General features: G+C 35.4%; 1 protein-coding gene across 1 annotated transcript; it reads left to right on the top strand.

Annotated features, from left to right (window-relative positions):
- The first annotated feature begins 2,145 nt into the window (after nucleotides 1-2,145).
- On the top strand, nucleotides 2,146-4,205 carry LOC131032523 (FBD-associated F-box protein At2g26860). Its single transcript, XM_057963572.2, has 2 exons — nucleotides 2,146-3,648; nucleotides 3,822-4,205. Exons 1-2 carry the CDS (start codon nucleotides 2,611-2,613, stop codon nucleotides 4,110-4,112), a joined length of 1,329 nt encoding a protein of 442 aa, XP_057819555.2. The 5' UTR covers nucleotides 2,146-2,610; the 3' UTR covers nucleotides 4,113-4,205.
- Nucleotides 4,206-20,384: the final 16,179 nt, after the last annotated feature.

Here is a 20,384-nt window from a genome sequence, read left to right as displayed (position 1 = left end):
TGTATACACATATATATGTATGTATATGTATGTATACATATATATATATATGTATGTATATGTATATATATATGTATACATATATATGTATATATATGTATATATGTATATGTATACATACATATGTATACGTATACATATGTATACATACATATGTATACATACATATGTATGTATATGTATACATATATATATATATATATATACATATAGATGTATACATATATATATAGATGTATACATATACATATATATGTATACATATATACATATATACATATATATGTATACATATAGATGTATACATATATATATAGATGTATACATATACATATATATGTATACATATATACATATACATATACATATATAGATATAGATATACATATATATATATATATATATATATTTCTCCCCCTCTCTATCTATTTATATATATATTTCTCCCTCTTTGTATCTATCTCCATATCTCTCTAACACACATTAGATATTTCTCTCTCCATATCTCTATCTCTATATCTCTCTCACTCACAAAGATGTGGACTCCCTATTTCTCCCTCCGAATCCTCTATCTCTCTCTTATACACTCCTCTCCCTTCATCTCTTCTACTAGATGTCCTATATATTTATCTTTCTATCTCTCTATATGTCTCACTCTCATTGTTACCATCTTTCTCTCTTTGTTTCTCTCTCTCCCTCTTTCTCTCTCCTTCTATTTCTTCCTCTCTCTCATCCCCTTTTTATTTTGCAAGTTACATCTATTCTATCTCTCCTTTCTATACTTATCTCTTCCTCTCTATATCCCCATATATCCCTCTCTCCCCTTTTCTATCCCTATCTCTCCCTATTTCCGCATCACTTCCTCTTTTTATATATCTCTATTGAACTCCTCTCTCTAACACATATACACACAGTTTCTTTCTCCCTATCTCTATTTCTATCTATCTATCTTTCCCCTTCTTTATCTCTTACTCTCTTACTCTCTATTGATTTATCTATACATCTCTCTCCTTTTCTCTTCCTATATATCTCATTCTCTTCCAATATATATGTCTATCTCTCCCTGTATCTCCCCCTCTCTCCCTCTCTCCATCTCTAGCTCTCTTTATTTTTCCATCTCTTATCTCTTTCTCCTCTCTTTATATCTCTATATCACTTTATCTCTCCATCTTCCTTATATATCTCTTTATATCTTCCTCTCAATCTCCCTCTATATCCCCCTATCTTTCTATCTTTATTCTCCTTCTACCTCTCTCCATCTCTTTTTATTATTCCCTCTTCCTCTCTTTCTCCATCTTCAACTTTACCTCTATCTTCCTCTCTCCCCTCTATCTCTAGACATGTCCCCCTCTATCCATCCTTTATCTTCCTCTATATCCTTCTCCCTCTTTTTCGACCACTATATTTATTATCTATTTTCCTCTCTATATCTATCTCTCCATATTTCTTCTTTCATCTATCCCTCTATCACTATCTACTTATCTCTCTATCTCTCTTTACCACTATATCTCTCCTTCACTCTATATATCACTTCCTATCTCAGTCTCTATCTTTATTTGTCTCTCTCCTTCTCTCTCACTTTATTTATTTTTATCTTCCATCTTTATCTATTCTTCTCCCCTCCCTCTCTTTATCTCTCCATATATCTCTCCTCTCCATTTGCCCCTCCTCTTTCCCCATCTCTATCTCCAACTCTATCTATATCTCTTACCCATCTCTCTCTTGGTCTTTCCCCTTCTTTCTCCCCCTCTTTCTAGCCCTATCTCTAGCTCTCTATCTCCCTCCCACCCTATTACAAACATAGCATGAGCATGTTGCTAATGAAACTTGATTATCTTCTTGATTTAAAGGTTTTACTTTAGTTATGATTGGATCCTTGTAAGTGGATGCATAATTGATTTGAATCTATCACTTCTACATTGAGATGTTTGTTGCAAAATCAATATCATGGCCTACCAATTGACCTCATTAACTACACAGATTTATGCAAAAAAAGTAGACAATTTTTTCTCTAATTGACCTTCCACACCTCTTCGACATACCCATTGCACACCAAGATGCAATTACTAAGCAAGTACTTCATTTAGAAAACAACTCCTTATTTAAAGGATCCATTGCCTTTTGCATGCATCAAAGGAGGAGGATCTTCCATCTCCACGGTCTCATGGCTCCAAGCCCACCCTTAGAAAACAAAAACCCGACCACGAGGAAAATTTAAAATTTAAGAATGAAAACCCCACTCTCACCGACACACCTGAACAAAGAAACCACCACCACGCCCAAGCAAAACACAGAATCCCTCAACGCCGCAGTAAAAAAACCTCACACAACAGGCAGATCTGAGCCAAACCCCACCTCCCTAGGCCTCCTCACGCACCAGACCCCTCTTTCAGCAGTCAAAAATCCCCCAACAAACCCTCGATCCAGTGCTAGCAGCAAGAAAAAAGGCGCAGCTGGGGTTAAAACCCTAGTCCGCGCAGCCCTTCCAAAGCATCGCCCAGCAGGGCCATCCGACTAAAAAACATACCGTGTTTAAGAATCTTCGACAGCTCTTCTGTATTTTTACAGATAATTTCATCATTCTCTTGTTCTTCACCTCAAGTCACAATCATGTCTACCCACGATGCATTCTACACGCTTCCTGATTCTCTTGTTGCTTTCATACTATCAAAAATGCCAATAAAAGACGCTGTCAAATCTTCTATTCTTTCCAAGAGGTGGAGGTTTCTCTATACTCAAATGCCTCAACTCACTTTCACTCCACATGATATTTTCGGGCCTACTTGCTCTTCTCGCTATCCGCTCATCAGGCCAAGCGTTGAGCAAATTATTTCCAACATCTTGGTTCTGCACTCAGGCAATCTGGAGGCCTTTCACCTCCATGGCACCAGGTTTGATTTTATCAACCGGCGGGAATTCTCTCATGACAGTGTGTGCAAATGGGTAAGGTATGCATCTTGGTGTAATGTCAAACACCTCACTCTTTTTGATTGCAACACGCACGATGCATTAAAAGAAATGCTACCCCCTGCCCTCTTTTCATGTACGCATCTGGTAACATTACGTCTGCGCAACTACTTTCTCACCAGCTTTCCGATTAATTTCATTGGATTCCCTCACCTCATTACTTGTGAACTCCGTGATGTTCAATTGACAGATGGATTTTTAGTCTCATTGATTTCCCTCTGCCCCCTTCTGCAAAAACTTGAAGCAATAAGACACGCTGGGCTAGATAACGCCGCAATTTTTTCATCCACTATTGAACATTTGTATTTAGAAAGCGTAAAATCTCTGTCTGTTAACTGCCCCAAACTCAAAATTCTGTCGGGGTACAGGATTGAGAATTTGAGTGTGAATGGTGTAAGGTTTTATGAGCTTTCTTTTGCCATCTCAAATGTAGAAATGCACTGTGGAGGTACTCTGAGGAAATTGACCATGTGTTTCTCACAAGGACAACGAAACAATCCAGGAATTATTTCAGCGAGCAGATTTCTTCACATCATGGGCAACTTCCAGTCCTTGAAGACACTTGTCATACACATGTCCAATCCCTTTGAAAGGGAACCAGATATGGATGTTTATGTATTTAACCTACTTCACAAGCTTCCAAATCTTCAGGAGCTCTCTATATCGGGCTTATTTGTTCAGGTATTTATAAAAACTTCAGAACCTCAGCCCAATGGTTATAAGTTATAAGTTGGCAGTTTGAGGTCTTGCATTTTTAATATAAAATTGTTTTTTTAAAGTAAGTCATTAGAATTTGCATCAGTCTGATAAAGTAACTCTTGGTTAGATTAATTATTCATAGCACTGCAATGCAGGAGTTGGCAAGAGACCCTATACCTGTTTGCCTCACCCCTCCACATCTTTATCTCAAGAAAGTACGCATAGGACTTTGTGGGTTTGACCTTGACAATAAAGAAGTTGCAGTAATAAGTTGCTTGCTTCAGAGTATGCCCTCTCTTGAATTATTGGAAATTCAGCTGCCTGATGTATATGATGATGATGATGGTCAAATATTTATTGATGACGGTCAATGTTTGAAGCTCCTGAAAGATATTTTGTATATGAGGAGAGCATCCTTACTGGCAAGGATAGTTGTACTAGATTAGTAAAGTGTAACTGTAAACTATGGCCTTTGAACTGAATGTGTCCTCTGTAATACTCTGTTTATGGTATTTGATTACATACTCTTTCTTGCTTTACTCGCACCGTAGTTTGGTGATTTGTTTTAAAGAATGTAGTATGTGAATGTGTCCTCTGTAATACTCTGTTTATGGTATTTGATTACATACTCTTTCTTGCTTTACTCGCACCGTAGTTTGGTGATTTGTTTTAAAGAATGTAGTATGTGAATGTGTCCTCTGTAATACTCTGTTTATGGTATTTGATTACATACTCTTTCTTGCTTTACTCGCACCGTAGTCTGGTGATTTGTTTTAAAGAATGTAGTATGTGGGAAAGCACTAGCCCCTCTTGGAGTGTAGAAAATTATAGCTGCTACTAAATTCTCATGCACTCTGTTCCTCAGAATTTAGACAACTATTTTTCCAACTCTTTTACTTTCCTTGAATCACACTAACACTAATACTTGATGGAACAAGCACTGAAAGACTCATCTGCACTGAAAGTCTCCCAGATTTTATAATTTTGTACAATTATAACAATATAGAAATTTATCAGCATTAAACTTTTAGGAAGTGGAGATCATCAAATAAATTTGAAAGATACGTAAAACAAATTTGGTTGGCATTAAATTCACATAGTGCTGCCAGGCCTTGGGCCTCCCCCATTATATTTGAAAATATTTCTCCAAAATAACCACTGCACCTAATTTTCCACTAAAGATATTTATTTATATTTATAATTTTTACTGTTCTCTGATTGCATGGGACAAGCTGAGGCAGATTAACAGGAGCAACACTCCTCCATGGTATCCATGTCTTTGTTGGAGTCAGGTGCACTACAGTAGGTAATAATATTGGTTTCTAATTTTTTTTAAATGACAATTAATCATTCACCTAAGAATTCTTTTGAAAAAAGGTCTCATGTAGTGCTTGGTGGTATGCTCTGCCCATTTTCTCACAAATTTGTATAAAGATTGAGTTATAAATATTTAAATAACCATAAATTCTCTTATATATTCTTGTGTTCCACCTTCAGAGATCTTTTTTTTCATTTTTTATATATATACCATTTCATTTCCTTACTGTTTTCTTCTTATTTTCATGTTGATAGCATAAGAGATTCCTTCTGTTTTGTTTTATATATTTTTTCCATTGGTACTTTCTTTATACTTGCCATGAAACAAAAATGCAAAATTGTAATTAAGAACTATAAAATCACACTTCTTTTCTAAATATTTCTTATAATTCCTTCGTTTGAATCAGTTTTTTTTACTACTTTGTGTCTGGGAAAGTTGTGTCTGTGTCCATAATACCTCACATCATGAAATTAGAGGATCTTTGCTGAAAAATGTACATCAGTAGAAAATATAGTTTAAGATGAAGTAACATTCTTACTACTTTGTGTCTTGCTGTGTGTCCATAATACCTCACATCATGAAATTAGAGGATCTTTGCTGAAAAGTGTACATCAGTAGAAAATATAGTTTAAGATGAAGTAACATTCTTACTACTTTGTGTCTTGCTGTGTGTCCATAATACCTCACATCATGAAATTAGAGGATCTTTGCTGAAAAGTGTACATCAGTAGAAAATATAGTTTAAGATGAAGTAACATTCTTAGAAGTATTTGAACTCTGAACTTGGTATACATCAATTTTAGGAGGAAAACATATTTTGATCTACGGAAAAGATTTACTTTTGCTAGAAGCTTCATGTAGGAATGTAAAGAGATGCCAAGGAAAGAAGCCTGTACAAAGGCATGCTGAATAGAATAGAAAAACCTACCCTCTCACATGGAAGATCCTTTTAGCAGGAGTTTTGACTCCTACCATCATGCATAAGATTTGAGTCATGTAAATAAGTAAAACAGTGAGGTTTCTTTTTTCAAATGAAAGGCAAAAAGTACATTGCAAGGTTATTTATTTTTAAACATCAAATAGTTTAGTTAAAAATTTTATCAATAAAAATTAAATAATAATATATTTTTTTGAGTATCTATTTGGTGTTAAATTGTTATTAAAGTAAATGATGGTTGAGAATGCTAAAAGTGTATATTATCAATGTTAATTTAGGAAATTTAATGTGAAAGATTAAAATGACTAATTTTAAGAACAAAATACAATAAGATCTAATACAATGTAAATTCAACTCATTCATTAGGAAAGTATGATATTTAATTGCAATCTTATTGACGGATATCAGATCTTATAATATTCTGGAATGGACATTTGAATGTTCTTATAGATGATTTTGGAATATTATTATTTAATTTTCTTCCTTGTAACCTACACTAGTGGTTGTGATGGCATTGAAGGGGAAGGTGGAGCATGTTGGTGGCACTTACAGTTTGGCCTGATTCCATTTACGCCACCACTTTCCAAATCTTAGGCACTAGAAAGAGTGGAGAGCCTTTGTATGTTAGGAGGGGGGTCCACAAGGATTATGGAGAACAAAAATAGAGCATTGTTTTTTGGGAGTTTGTGCCCTTTTCGTGAGGGTTTAAAATGTTTGAAGAGTTACATTTTCTACTCATGGATGCATTGATTTGTCATATAGAAGTGTTGTATTTTTTTTTATACCATGGTTTTCAGTAGTGTTGGTGTTAGGAATCTCTTTATGATTTCTTTTCAAGTTTTTTTAAAATAAATCACATGCAATTGATAGAATTTTCAAGCAATATGACTAGTATATAGGTGATTTTTGGAGAAGTGTGTTGTTTATGTACAAGTCTTGTTTCAAAAGATTGATGCATACTTGAGCTTCTCTTTGACAATGGGGATTTTTTAAAGGGTTTCTCCACTTACATATAGTGTCATGTGTTGAATTATCATGATTTCTTAATTTTATGTGCTTTCTCAATTTCCATTCCACTAGTTAATACATGAACACATTAAAATATGTAAGCTTAGGTTAATGTTCTTGTTGGAATAGTTCAATCGCCACATTTCAACAATCTCCCACTTGGAGACTGATACTACACGACACCACTATACATGCAACATCCGCTGGATAAAACACTAGGACTTGATTGGTATAAATTCCACAATTATCAATCAAGAAGACCAACAGAAACTGATGAAGAAATCAGCTTCTCCTGTGGAACTGCCTTTGTGAACATATCGGCAAGATTCTCACTTGTGTGAATCTTCTCAAGCTGTAACTGACCCTCCTCCAAAACAGTCTGGATGAAGTGGTACCTGAGCTGAATGTGCTTTGTCCTTGAATGAAAAGCAGAGTTCTTTGCAAGATGAATGGCACTCTGGCTATCAGTATACAATGGGCTATCCTCTTGTGTCTTACCCAATTCCTTCAAAAAACATTGCAACCAAATCATCTCCTTGCTGGCTTCTGTAGCAGCAACATACTCAGCTTCAGTGGTTGAAAGTGCAACAACCTTTTGCAGCCTAGAAATCCAACTGACTGCAGTTCCCCCTATAGTAAAAACATACCCTGTAGTAATCCTCCGTGAATCAATATCACCTACCAGATCAGAGTCAACAAATCCACTCAGAGAAGCATTAGATCCTTTGAAACATAATGCCTTCATAGTAGTTTCTTTCAAATATCGAAGAATCCATTTCACAGCATTCCAATGTTCCATACCCGGATTACTCATAAACCTGCTCACAACTCCCATTGCATGTGCAATATCTGGCCTTGTGCATACCATTGCATACATAAGACTGCCAATAACTGATGAATACAGGATGTTAGACATTTTATTAACCTCTTCCTGTGCCTTTGGGCACATCTCCTTAGTCAATTTGAAATGACTAGCCAAAGGTGTACTAACTGTTTTTGCATCTTGCATGTTAAATCTTTTTAACACCTTCTTTATATACTCACTTTGGGACAAATTCAAGGTTCTATTTTTCTTGTCCCGTGTAATCCTCATACCGAGAATTTGCTTAGCTGCACCCAAATCCTTCATAGCAAATGACCTGGCTAATTTCTGTTTAAGATCATTTATATGTTGCATGTTAGACCCAGCAACAAGCATGTCATCAACATAAAGTAACAGGATAATATAACTGCCATTATCAAATCTCTTAAAATATACACAATGATCAGAATGACATCTATGATAACCGTGTTCAGCCATGAAACTATCGAATTTTAAATACCATTGTCGGGGTGCTTGCTTTAGGCCATACAAACTTTTCTTCAACCTGCACACCAAGTTCTCCTTACCTTTGACCTCATATCCTTGTGGTTGCAACATGTAAATTTCCTCCTCCAGATCTCCATGGAGAAAAGCTGTTTTGACATCTAATTGTTCAAGATGTAAATCATCTGCAGCCACAAGACTAAGTACAGTTCTAATTGAAGTCATTTTTACAACTGGAGAAAATATTTCATCATAATCTATACCCCTTTTCTGTGCAAAACCTTTTACCACAAGTCTGGCCTTATATCTTTTCTGACCTCCTTCCTCCTCCTTCGGCCGATAAACCCATTTGTTAGGCAAGGCTTTTTTTTTCTGCAGGTAAAGGGACTAAGTCCCAAGTCTTATTTTTCATCAAGGAGTCCATCTCCTCTTTCATGCCTAGTTACCACTATTGTTTGGCATCTACCTGCATTGTTTCTTCATATTCTTCTGGTTCACCAGAATCCGTTAATAAAATAGAATACAAAGAAGGAGAAAATCTTTCAGGGGGTCTACTTGTCCTCGTAGAACGTCTAACACTTGCAGGAGTTTGTTGGACAATCTGTTGTTGCTGAGCATTAGGTATCTGTGGCATTTCATTTTTAGGAATCTCATCCAACACCACATATTCTTGTTTGTCCTGTTCATGCTTATTTTCCTGCATCTGTTCTTTATACATAACCTTCTCATTGAATATAACATCTCTACTTCTAATTATTTTCTTATTTTCAAAATCCCATAACCGATAGCCATATTCATCTATCCCATATCCAATGAAGGTACATTTCTGAGATTTAGCATCAAGCTTGGTTCTGTTTTCTTTATCAACATGGACAAAAGCTTCGCAACCAAAAGTTTTTAGAAAAGAATAATTTATCTTTTTACCAGTCCATACCTCCTCTGGAATACCACCATCCAAAGGGGTTGAAGGTCCCCTATTTATCAAATAGACAGCAGTATGTACAACATCTGCCCAAAAATGTAAAGGCAATCCAGCATGCAATCTCATGCTCCTCGCACGTTCCATGATAGTACTATTCATTCTCTCTGACACACCATTTTCCTGTGGAGTTCCTGGAACTATCTTCTGCTTTCGAATCCCATTTAAGGAACAATAATCTTCAAATGCTTTGCTGCAATACTCACCTCCATTATCCGATTTGAGACACTTCAACTTTTTTCCTGTCTCATTCTCAACCAAAGCTTTCCATTTCTTAAAAGTTTCAAAAACATCTGATTTTTGTTTTAGGAAATATACCCATGTTTTTCTGGTTGAGTCATCAATAAAAATAACATAATAACAAGAGCCACCAAGAGATGATACCTGAGCTGGTCCCCATACATCTGAATGTACAAGCTCTAACTTCTCACTCTTCTTCTCTTTCCCAACCTTGAGAAATCTGACTCTTTTCTGTTTACCATAAACACAGTTTTCACAGAACTCTAAATCAATCTTCTTTAGTTCTGGCAATAGATTTTTGGAGTGAAGGATTTTCATCCCTTTCTCACTCATGTGCCCAAGCCTATGGTGCCACATTATCGAATCTGTTCTTGTAACAAATATTGTTGTTGTCCCTACAATAACTTTATTTGTAGTAGCTAAGGTAGAGTAAGTGTTACCAGTACACGGATATAATGTGCCTACCTTCGCACCTTTAGCTACTACTAATGATCCTTTAGTGACCTTCCACATACTGTCTGAGAAGGTAACTATGCAACCTTCACTACCTAGTTGCCCTGCAAAAATTAAATTTCTTCTTAAATTAGGAACATGTCTTACCTCCTGCAGAAACCAGTCATTACCATTCTGCAACTTGATCTTTATCTTTCCTTTTCCAACAATTTGACAGGGCTCATCATCACTCAAATATACCTGTCCAAAATCACCTTGAACATAATCTAGAAAATATTTTCTATGGGGTGTAGCATGAAATGAAGCCCCAGAATCTATTACCCAGGAATCATTAACATTATCCAAACATAAGATTAAAGCATCTTGTAAAGTATTACTTGCAATATTAGCTTCCTTACTATCATTTTCATTTTTGTCTCCTTCTTTGTTTTTTCGAGACCAACAGTCTTTCTTTAGATGACCAGGCTTTTCGCAGTACCAGCAATCTTTCTTTCCTCTAGATTGAGAGCGTCCCTTCTTTGACTTCCCTCGTGACTTCTCATTCCCAGGGCCTTTTCCTCTTTCCTTTGATCTTCCTCTGTTCTCCACATTCAAAACACTACCCGATGATGTTGAAGTCTCACCTGTGCTTTTCCTTCGCATTTCCTCGCTTAGGATAACACCAACAATATCATCAAATACCAAAGTATTTTTACCAGAGACAGAGTTACTTACAGCGATAACCAAGCTATTCCAGCTTTCTGGCAAAGAACATAAAATCAAGAAAGCCCTAACCTCTTCCGCAAAGGTAATTTTTACCAAAGACAATTGACTGGTAATGTATTAAATTCATTTAAGTGCTCCGCTACAGATCCTCCCTCACTCATTTTCAAATTAAACAAACGCTTCATAAGAAATACCTTATTCGAAGCCGAGGGTTTCTCATACAACTTAGCCAATGTTGCCATCAAATCGACAGTCATTTTTGCTTCTGTTATATTGAATGCTACAGACGGCGCAAGGCATAATCGAATGGATCCCAGTGCCTTTCTATCTAAAATGTCTCACTCTTCATCTAACATTGTGGTCGGTTTCTTTGTCTTTCCTTCCAATGGCCGCCACGAATTTTTTTGATACAGGTAATCCTCCATCTGCATTTTCCATAACTGATAATTCTTGCCGTTAAACTTTTTGACCTTGAATTTGGAATCCTCCATTGCTCCCACTCAAATCTGAAAGTCCTGCCAATTTACAAAAAACCTCGCTCTGATACCAATTGTTAGGGTTTCAAGCAGATCCGAAGCAAATATGAACTAACAATTATATGCAGATTTAAATACAAAAGATAAAAAAATAAAACAGGACACAGATAACACAGAGATTTAACGTGGTTCACCCAGAATGGGTTACGTCCACCATACACAGTCGTCCAATCTTTCTTATTATCCAGCAAAAAAATAGTACGTCAACCTTACAATGCCTTAAGCATCCCAACCACTTATAACATGCATTTTTAGGGCAACAAACAAAGTCGGCCTTTTTAGGGTTTTATTACAATGTTGGTTTTCATCAACGAAAAACGGCAAAAATTTTTTTTCTCAAGGGCTGCCGCCCCCAAACCCCCGTTTTTCTTGGGGGCTACCGCCCTCAAACCCCTGCTCGAGGCCCGGCCTGGCCCCGGACCCTGGCGAGGATATGTGCTGAGTGTACAGTACTTTGTTGATCAGTCGCCACATTTCAACAATTACATGACACTAATATTTGCTCATATCGAGCAACCAAAACCATGACACTAGTACTAGCTCATTTCGAGCAATCACACTAGAATCAACCTGTGGAAGACTAAGAGTCACAACTTTGAATTCCATATTAGATGTCCCTTTGGGATTTGAACTTTGATCTCCACAATGAGAACTCAATGATTTAACCAATAGACACAACCCCTTGGACCTTAGTATTACATTTACAAAAACTATAATATATATTATATTTATTTTTAAAAAATAATGAATCTAAGTCCATTATGAAAAAAGACAACGATCTTTATTCTAGACACTAGAAAAAATAACTAAATTGAAAAAAAAAATTCAAAAAGTAAACTACAGTTCGCATAGATGCCCTTGTTTCAATGAAAAAGTAAATTTAGTTTTGAAAAATATGCTAAGAGAAATGAGTTACAAAATAATATAGACCTCAAATTTTTATTAGAATCAATTAAAAAACTAATAATAAATAAAATATTTAATAAAAAATATCAAAAATATCCATGCACAAGACATTAGAGCTAATGATTTAATTCCAATCATTCGTGGAAATATCTTGTTTGTAGTAAAAGTTGTGTTCCATGAGTCAACTAGGATCCATTGATGTTAAGCTTGAAGAGGGCAAGTGTGCTTTGCTACTTTTCTTGTGGAAAAATATAATCATTAATATGAATGGTTCAATCACAAATCCTAAATTGAACGTCCTTTTTACCTTGCATGTAGAATTAAATATATGGATGAAAGCTTAAAAGTTGACTAAATATTGGGGAATACCCAAGGATAAGAGATCTATAAGGTGTTAGAATCAATCAACCAATATACTTATGTCTAATCCAAGAGTATTCCAATGCTCATGCAATCCTACACATCCAAAAAGATTTTCTTCTAAGATACTCTTATTTTTTATTTGTTCTCTTTTTTGGTTTAGAATTTGTTGATCATCAAACCCTTGCAACAAGTCTTATTAGCACTTCAACTTCTAGTGCATGTAGAGATTTCTTATCCTATGTACATATCAAATCATTGTTGGGTGGTGCACTGAAAAATGGAAATCTCAAGATAATTCCTAAGGATAAATTTCTCCTTGGTCAAACTTGCAATCACTTTTATCCTCAACATTTTTAAGCACACCAAATAGTCTTTTATTCCATAGGGGATTGCAAAAGACTTGCCATCTTTAACTCTTAGAAATTAATATATAAAGACAAGCTAGTTACTTACGTTGTCTACTCCAAGCTGATAGCACATTAAATGCATGACTTTTGGGTGGATATCTCATTTGGTTCCAAAATATTCCAATTTTAGGGAGCAACTAGTAGGTACAAATATGTTGATTCCAATAATTACTCCTTAGGTGTTATTTGTTGCATCCACTAATCCATTAAATTGTTGAAACCACGACATATCATAAATGGACGATTTAATTATATTCCAATAAGTATCATTCCATATAATTAAAAAAAAGGAACAAAAGAGAGAAGTGAGTTGAGTACAAAAGTTTAAAAAAAAGGAAGAGAGATATATCGACATAGTAGGCAAAAACAAGGAATATTATCCTCTTTAGCTAAGGATGATAAGTAAGATAACGTAGTAAAAGAGGAGTATTGAGGTGTTTTCATTGGCTAGTTGATAATAACAAGAAGGTTGATCTTGTTTGTGTGAAGGAGATGCGAGACTAAGAGGATTGTAATTCCTTGTCAATGGACAAGGAGCTTTTGAGGTAGAAGTTGTAATAATCTAATATTGATGAATTAAAAAACATTTGCTTCGATTTTGTTGCTTCTATAATTAGTTTGTGAGTTGTTGTGTTGATAGGATCAATTGCCCATGACTAGGTTTCTAATCATTGTCTACACTGATTGATATTAGAGCATAGTAGTTTGTAGGGATGTAAGTTGAAGAGATGATGTTAAGGCATGAAAGGAATTGGTGTCAATGAGGGAGTGTCATGCCAAATTTTGTTGGTTTCCTTTCAACAAATGGTGTGTTGGGTAGAAGATTTACCAATGTCCCTTGTTGCATGAAAGTGGGTAAAGGAGGTTTTGGTTGTGTATCTTCTAGTGTCATTGTTAGATAGAGGATATATGCTATTTGTTGAGAAAATTAGCTACGGGTTGTGAGTGACTATGATAGGGTTTTGCCTCAAATTTTTTGTCATTGGGATTGTGATTGTGAGAATGTGTGTAGATATGTCTTCCAAAAAAAGGATAGGAGTAGCCTTAAGTAAGGCTGTAAAATTTCCTTTATAGAGATAAAAGTGAGAGAGGGATATTTAGAGGAAAAAAGTTGAGCTATAGAAAGTGTATAGAGATATCTTAGATTCTAGATGTCTCAAAGGAGAGATGAGTTAATATGAATAAGAGGAGAAAGAAAATAAATTGGAGATGTTTGTCCCCTTAATTTATTTGAAAAAAAAGTGCAGATATAGAGGAAGGTAAAGAAACAAAAGAGGTCTTCATGCTAGAGGATAATATAAAATAGGACATCGTAGTGGTGATGGAAATTTGAGAAGCACATGTTGCAAAAGACATAAGTGTTGTTGCAAAAGTTCCTTTAGAGGTAGTAGTTGGTTTAGAAGTTGAAATAGTGGTTTAGTGAGGCTCTATGCTTAATCATGGAGTTGATGAAGAGAATCTCTTTCTTAAAGAGGTGATAAACAAGAGATGGAAAATGGATTCTTTGGAATCCATTAAATGATTGAGATTAGCAATACAAAGGATTGCCCTTTGGAGGACATGTAACTGTTGGTTAAAGTGGATCAACGTAAGAGAAGTACGTCAATGATGTACCTATTATCACTAAGATTGAATCCCTTGCTAAATACCTGACCTAGCAATCTAGTGAAATATGGAAACACTCCAAGACATATGTGGATTGCCCGTAGCTAGAGTTAAATCTTTAGAGAAGACCTGTTCCTATTAACTTGACTAAACATTTCTTTGTTAGGAAACGAGAAAGAAATTGCTAAATATATGAAACTTAGACTCTAAAAAGGTGATGCATCGAATGTTTTGAGACATACAAATGTTCAATAGTTCAGCCATTTAATGAACAATTTCAATGTTTTTGCACTTTCATGTGTCAATGTTTTGTAGAAAGGTGTGAGTTCTTGGCAGTTTTAGAAGAAAAAGACATATTTTTTCACTAGTGACTGTTTCAATTGATAGACAAACTACAACCCACATAATATATGAATTTTTTAGTTCTAAAATGCTGAAAGTGGGACATACATTTAAGAATTTGACAGAAGATCAATCATCAATTGCACATAAAGTAACAGTCGTGAAGAAGGCAAATGCTGAATTTATATTGATAAAAAGATGCAATAACATTAGTACAAAGTCTGAAATGCTCTGATATTATTTTCAAAATGAAGATTTGCATACAGATTTCAGTCTTCCAAAACTGGGTTTTGAGCTGCAAGACAATATCTTACTAGAAGAACTTCTCAAAAGTTACAACACTTAGCACGAAATTGTAAGAACTAATCCCAAACTGAGTCCTAAGAGTCCTTATATAATCGACAATGATGTCCTAAATGTTTGCAACATGTGTAATAAAAAGAGGAAGACATGTATCTTGCCTTGTTTGTTCTAGATGTCCATAGATGCTTGGAAATGGTCTCCGACTGTTGCCAACTTCCTCCTAGATGCTTGAGTGATGGTTGGAACTGAGTCAAAACCCTTCAAAGATGTTCTACATTTGTGGCCAAGGAAATATAACCTTTTCTTTCTCTCGAGTGGATACTGCCTTGGGTTGGATGAAACTAAAAATGGTGATTAAAGACCCTCCCAATTGCTTCAAACGAGTCATAAAGGCCTAAAATTGCCCCTTACATGTGCTCCTATCCTTAAGAGGTCTTTATGCAAGTAAAAAGACACGTAAAGAGTCATCATAACTCTATTTTACTTGGTGATATCCTTTCTTTCTTGGACTATCATCAGCTTGTCACCCATAGGTCTCTTTTGTTGTCATGCTAGAAGACACGTAAAGAGTCATCATAACTCTATTTTACTTGGTGATATCCTTTCTTTCTTGGACTATCATCAGCTTGCCACCCGTAGGTCTCTTTTGTTGTCATGCTAGAGTTCTTTCAAGAGTGTGCCATGTCCATTATCCCTATCAATGTTTAGTTATTTGCGCTCTTATGACAGTCCCTTATCTCAATAAGCCCTTCATGCTCATTGTGATGTCTTGGGTTATTTTCACCGTATCTTTCTCCTTGTTATATCACTACCCTAGCATGGCCATATCATTGTTATTCATTCTTCTTGTCTTGTAAGGAGTGTCTTTTTGTGAACTATAGGCAGCCTTTTGTTGTGTCTTTATGATGGCAGCTATTTTACCTTTGTTACTGTCACAACATTGGATGAACAATGAACGTCACTGCTCTTTCTCTTGTGACAGTCCATGCTTTTTTCCTCATAGGCTTTGTCAATCACAAGAACTATCTTTTTCTTTGCTTGTGGCCTGTCACATTTATTATGCTTTTATCGTTTTCCTTTTCCTTCTCTTTGTTGTTCATTGAAAATGTGATACAATGAGTGTCTTCTAATCTGTAGGTTTGGTTTTCAATTGTAGACCTCTTTGATTGGGTTTTCTCGGTTCTTTTCAACATAGTCATGGCTATCTTTCTATGTATAAAACTGGTATAACTCAGATGACTGAGAATTTCAATTTTTTACCCCTCTATTGTGAACCTAGTTCTACCCTTCATGACCATCAAGGGTTTCACTTTGAGTTTACTGTCTACTAACCTCATGACTATCTACTTCAATTCATGCTGCAATCTCCCTTCTCTATTTCACTGTCATTTTCTTCACTGTTGTCCTTTGACCTCAAGTATCTTTATGGCCTTATGAATTGCTCTAAAAGTATCTCCAACTTATCATCTAACTGTCCCATTGCATATGAACATTGTCATTACCAACTTTACCTCTATTTTCTTCAAAGATGGTCCTTCAATGGATGTTTTCTACCCTCAATACAGTCGTATGCACTTATTTCTACCCTCTGCTAATGAATTGTTGTATCTATTAGACTGCCCCTTGCTTTCCAAAAGATCACTGTCTTGAATGCCAAACCTATAGAATGGCCTTCCTTTCTTGCAGACTGTATTAGGGCTATCATTCTCCTTTTTTCTTGGAGGCACATTCTCCAAGCACTTGCCTAAATGCTCTTAGTCCTTTTAGCTACTCTAGGACTATTATTGTCATATTTATGTATGCTATACTTCACAATCTTTATCTATAGCTTGACAATATATGGAACTATCATTTTGTCAATGTAATTACGTGTGGATTGTCATTCTCTCTTTTTCATGCAAGAGACTGACTTGAAGTGTTCATAGTCTTATTGATTGTATATTTGTAGATAAATTGTCCTCCATCACATGACTCTCACCACAGTCATGGATAGTGCCACTTATATAGACTTGAAAACCCTGGTATACTTGCTCTCCAATCTATCCCTTATCTCAAACAGAGGTCATTTCTTCCTCCAAGGCAGTCCTATACATATGCTTGACTATCATACTTTTGTGCATAGGCTTCTTTTAAATCTCAACATTTTCCTCATGCATATCAATGATTATCTTGCTCTCTAAATAGGAGTGTATTCCTCCTGTATTTGCTCCACAAATAGTAATAAGGAGACAAAACTTTACTACTGTCTCCTATTGGTCTATCCACCTCTTTTCCCTCACCATAAAAACATCATATTGTTGCCCTCACTCTCAGGTTTGGCATCTAACCTGTTTACCTTTTGTGAAGATCTCTATTTGTGATGACAATCCTAAACTAGGCACTACCTTTCTTTACTATCATACTTTTCATATTCACTTTGTAATGCTTATGAAGTGATCATGACTATTCCTCATAGTATGATCTTCACTGTCATTTAGCTCTGCAAAACACTTCGGACAAACCTGCAAATCACTCTCAGATCTTAAAAATATAACACATATTATAACCTTTGAATAAGACTCCTTGCATACTTTATATGGGTTTTTTAATCACGAATATGACTTCAACGTGACTGTGCACTAGTCATTTAGCCTTATGACTGATCCTAACTTCTTTAGCACTAGACAATCTTGATGACTTAATAAAATTGTTGTCAACTCTCCAAAACAGTGCTTAAGAACTTTGTATCCATCATAACTGTCATCAAGTGTGCATAGATATGACCGCTTCTTCCACTTAAGTCTCCTGAAAACTGTCACACCATCTTGCTTGAAACTGTCATACTCTTCCATGCTTGCAAACTCTCATACACTTCCATGCTTGTAAACTATCATACTCTGAGAGCTTCATGGAATAAAACTTTATGACTGTCATAAATTTTTATGTTCATTTTAAGGCCTATCAATGATCCAATAGTGCTATCCTCATCATAAAACTAGTAAAATTATTCACTCTTTTAGCAGCGGCAAGGTATTTGACAAGGGTTTTGCACTAACATGGTGGATGGTAGCCCTTAAGTCCATATCAAAATGCACTAAAAGCTAAAACATAGAATCATAAATCACATGCTTATTGTTAGCCAAAAATAACATGTCATGAATGTGAAATGTGATAATAAAGAATCACCCACCATCCAAATTATCATACACAAGATTATTTGATTTGGATATCAAAATATTGAATCCTGACACAGATGAATAAAACCTCTAGTACTACCTTCTAGGATAATATTTGAGACCATACAGAAATTTTGAGTATACAATACAAAGACTCATATTGTTCTACCTATGTAATATACATCTCTTGCTCCGTGTCAACATGTGAGAATTTCGTCTTCATATCCACCTATTAGTTCTCTAACTCAAAATTGATCGCTATAGATAACAAATACTTGATAAATTTTAGCTTAGCTATGAGGGGGAAATTTCTGCAGAGTTTGTTCCCTCAACTTGAAAATACAATTTCACATAGAACCTTGCCTTATCCTTTTCAATACTTTCATCTGAGCTAAAATTCTTATTAAACACTCATTTACATTCCACAACCTTTCATTAAATATGAAATGGTACCAAGTCTCACATGTCATTATTTTTTAATGCAAGCATCTCCTCATTCATATTTTATCTCTAAGACTTAAATATTTATATCCATGACCACCTTTATAGTTCTCAGCTTGTCAATATGTAAAAATCTAACCATGAGAAAAAAAGGCAGAAACATGATTATAATAGAAATACAAAATATCATGATTATAACGTACAAGTATCTAGTGGACGTTAATAACTTGGGTAGTCATGAGTAGTATCTAATTGGGTTCTCATTTACTAACCTCAAGGCTATGACGAACCAAACCATGGATCATTGCCCCATCCACCCCAACCAAGTGGACCAAGCAAGCTATCTTGAAGAACAATCATGTGATGAAAAAGTCAAGATCATAGACTTTGGTACAAGACAAGAGAAATTGTATGTGTCACTTACTACACTAGGGGTCTATCCTCAACCCAACGAGGTCAAGCATACTATCATACAACTAGGAAGAGGACTTCATTGTATCCTATACTTCATCTGTGATCCATTCTCAAACCCAAATGGTCACCAAGACATAAGGGATATTTCCACAATAGTGAACCTATCTAGATTGATGGATTTTGACTTCAATCACCCGTAGGCCATTGACACCATTTTTGCCAACTCAAGGAGTAGATTATGACATAGACCACCTTGTGACCTTAGTGATATGGTCAACTATCCCCTTCATAATATGTGCAGCACCTAACATCAATCACCTTCATGCTAAAGGTGACTACTTGCTAGCCCTTACAATACAATAGTTAGGTCCTATTTTTATTACCTACATGAGAAGGGTAGAAGCTACCTCAACTACTCTAATATCACATTTATGGTATTCCTTGGCTGTATTTCACCTCTGTGATCAATATATGTGAATGTTGGTTAGTCCTTAAGGTGCAAATAGTAGGGTCCCAAGCATCAATCATTGGCACAATCCAATGACTTATTTTCATTGTTATAGTATCTTGGATGTTCAAACTTGGATCATTTGTAGCCCAAAACTAACTAGAATTGTAGTCATAATTGACTCAATATGGTAGGCATTCTTAAGTGAATTATATGAGCAATAAATTTTTCCATGAAGGATTATGAAATAGACCCTCATTATAGTTTGTAGATCATGAGCATGGTCCAATGTGTTGGCCATTCCTTGGTTATATATATCTTGTAAATATGGAAGTAGAGTCATCTTCATAAAGAATAGGGTGTACATTCCCTCCTTCCCAAGTAGAAGGTTTGAGAAAAAAGGAACTATGACGACCTTTACCAAGTATGATTCTCGAATTGGCACAAATCCTTTGTATCATTCATGTATTTTATCAATTGTATCATGTAACTTGTCGTGACAACAATTTATTCACACTTTGCATGCTATATAATGCTTTAAGTACATTGTTACTATTTAATGCTTAAAACACCTTTATTAAGAATATAATTATTTAGACAACAACTAGTTTATTCATTTACCTGACATACTATATCATTTTTTCCAACTCACAAATTCCCTAATAGTCAAATGTATGTAAGATTTGTGAATGATGGATGCTAAATCCTAAACATACATGCAATTGTTCAAGAGGTTGTGAGTTGGAAAAAACTATTATTTGTAATATATCCATGACATAATTAGACTAATTTTTAGGCCTTCATCTATTTTTTGTTATTAGATTCTTCTATTGACACTTTGTGTGGCAAGTG

The sequence above is a fragment of the Cryptomeria japonica genome, chromosome 1, assembly GCF_030272615.1.
Source record: "Cryptomeria japonica chromosome 1, Sugi_1.0, whole genome shotgun sequence".
Lineage (NCBI taxonomy): Eukaryota > Viridiplantae > Streptophyta > Pinopsida > Cupressales > Cupressaceae > Cryptomeria > Cryptomeria japonica.
Note: the sequence above shows the minus strand (reverse complement) of the source record. Positions and strands in the feature narration are given on the sequence as shown.

Coding starts and splice junctions, on each gene's coding strand:
- LOC131032523 (XM_057963572.2), top strand. CDS start 2,611: ATGTCTACCCACGATGCATTCTACACGCTTCCTGATTCTCTTGTTGCT. Junction 3,649..3,821: donor TATCGGGCTTATTTGTTCAG/GTATTTATAAAA, acceptor ACTGCAATGCAG/GAGTTGGCAAGAGACCCTAT.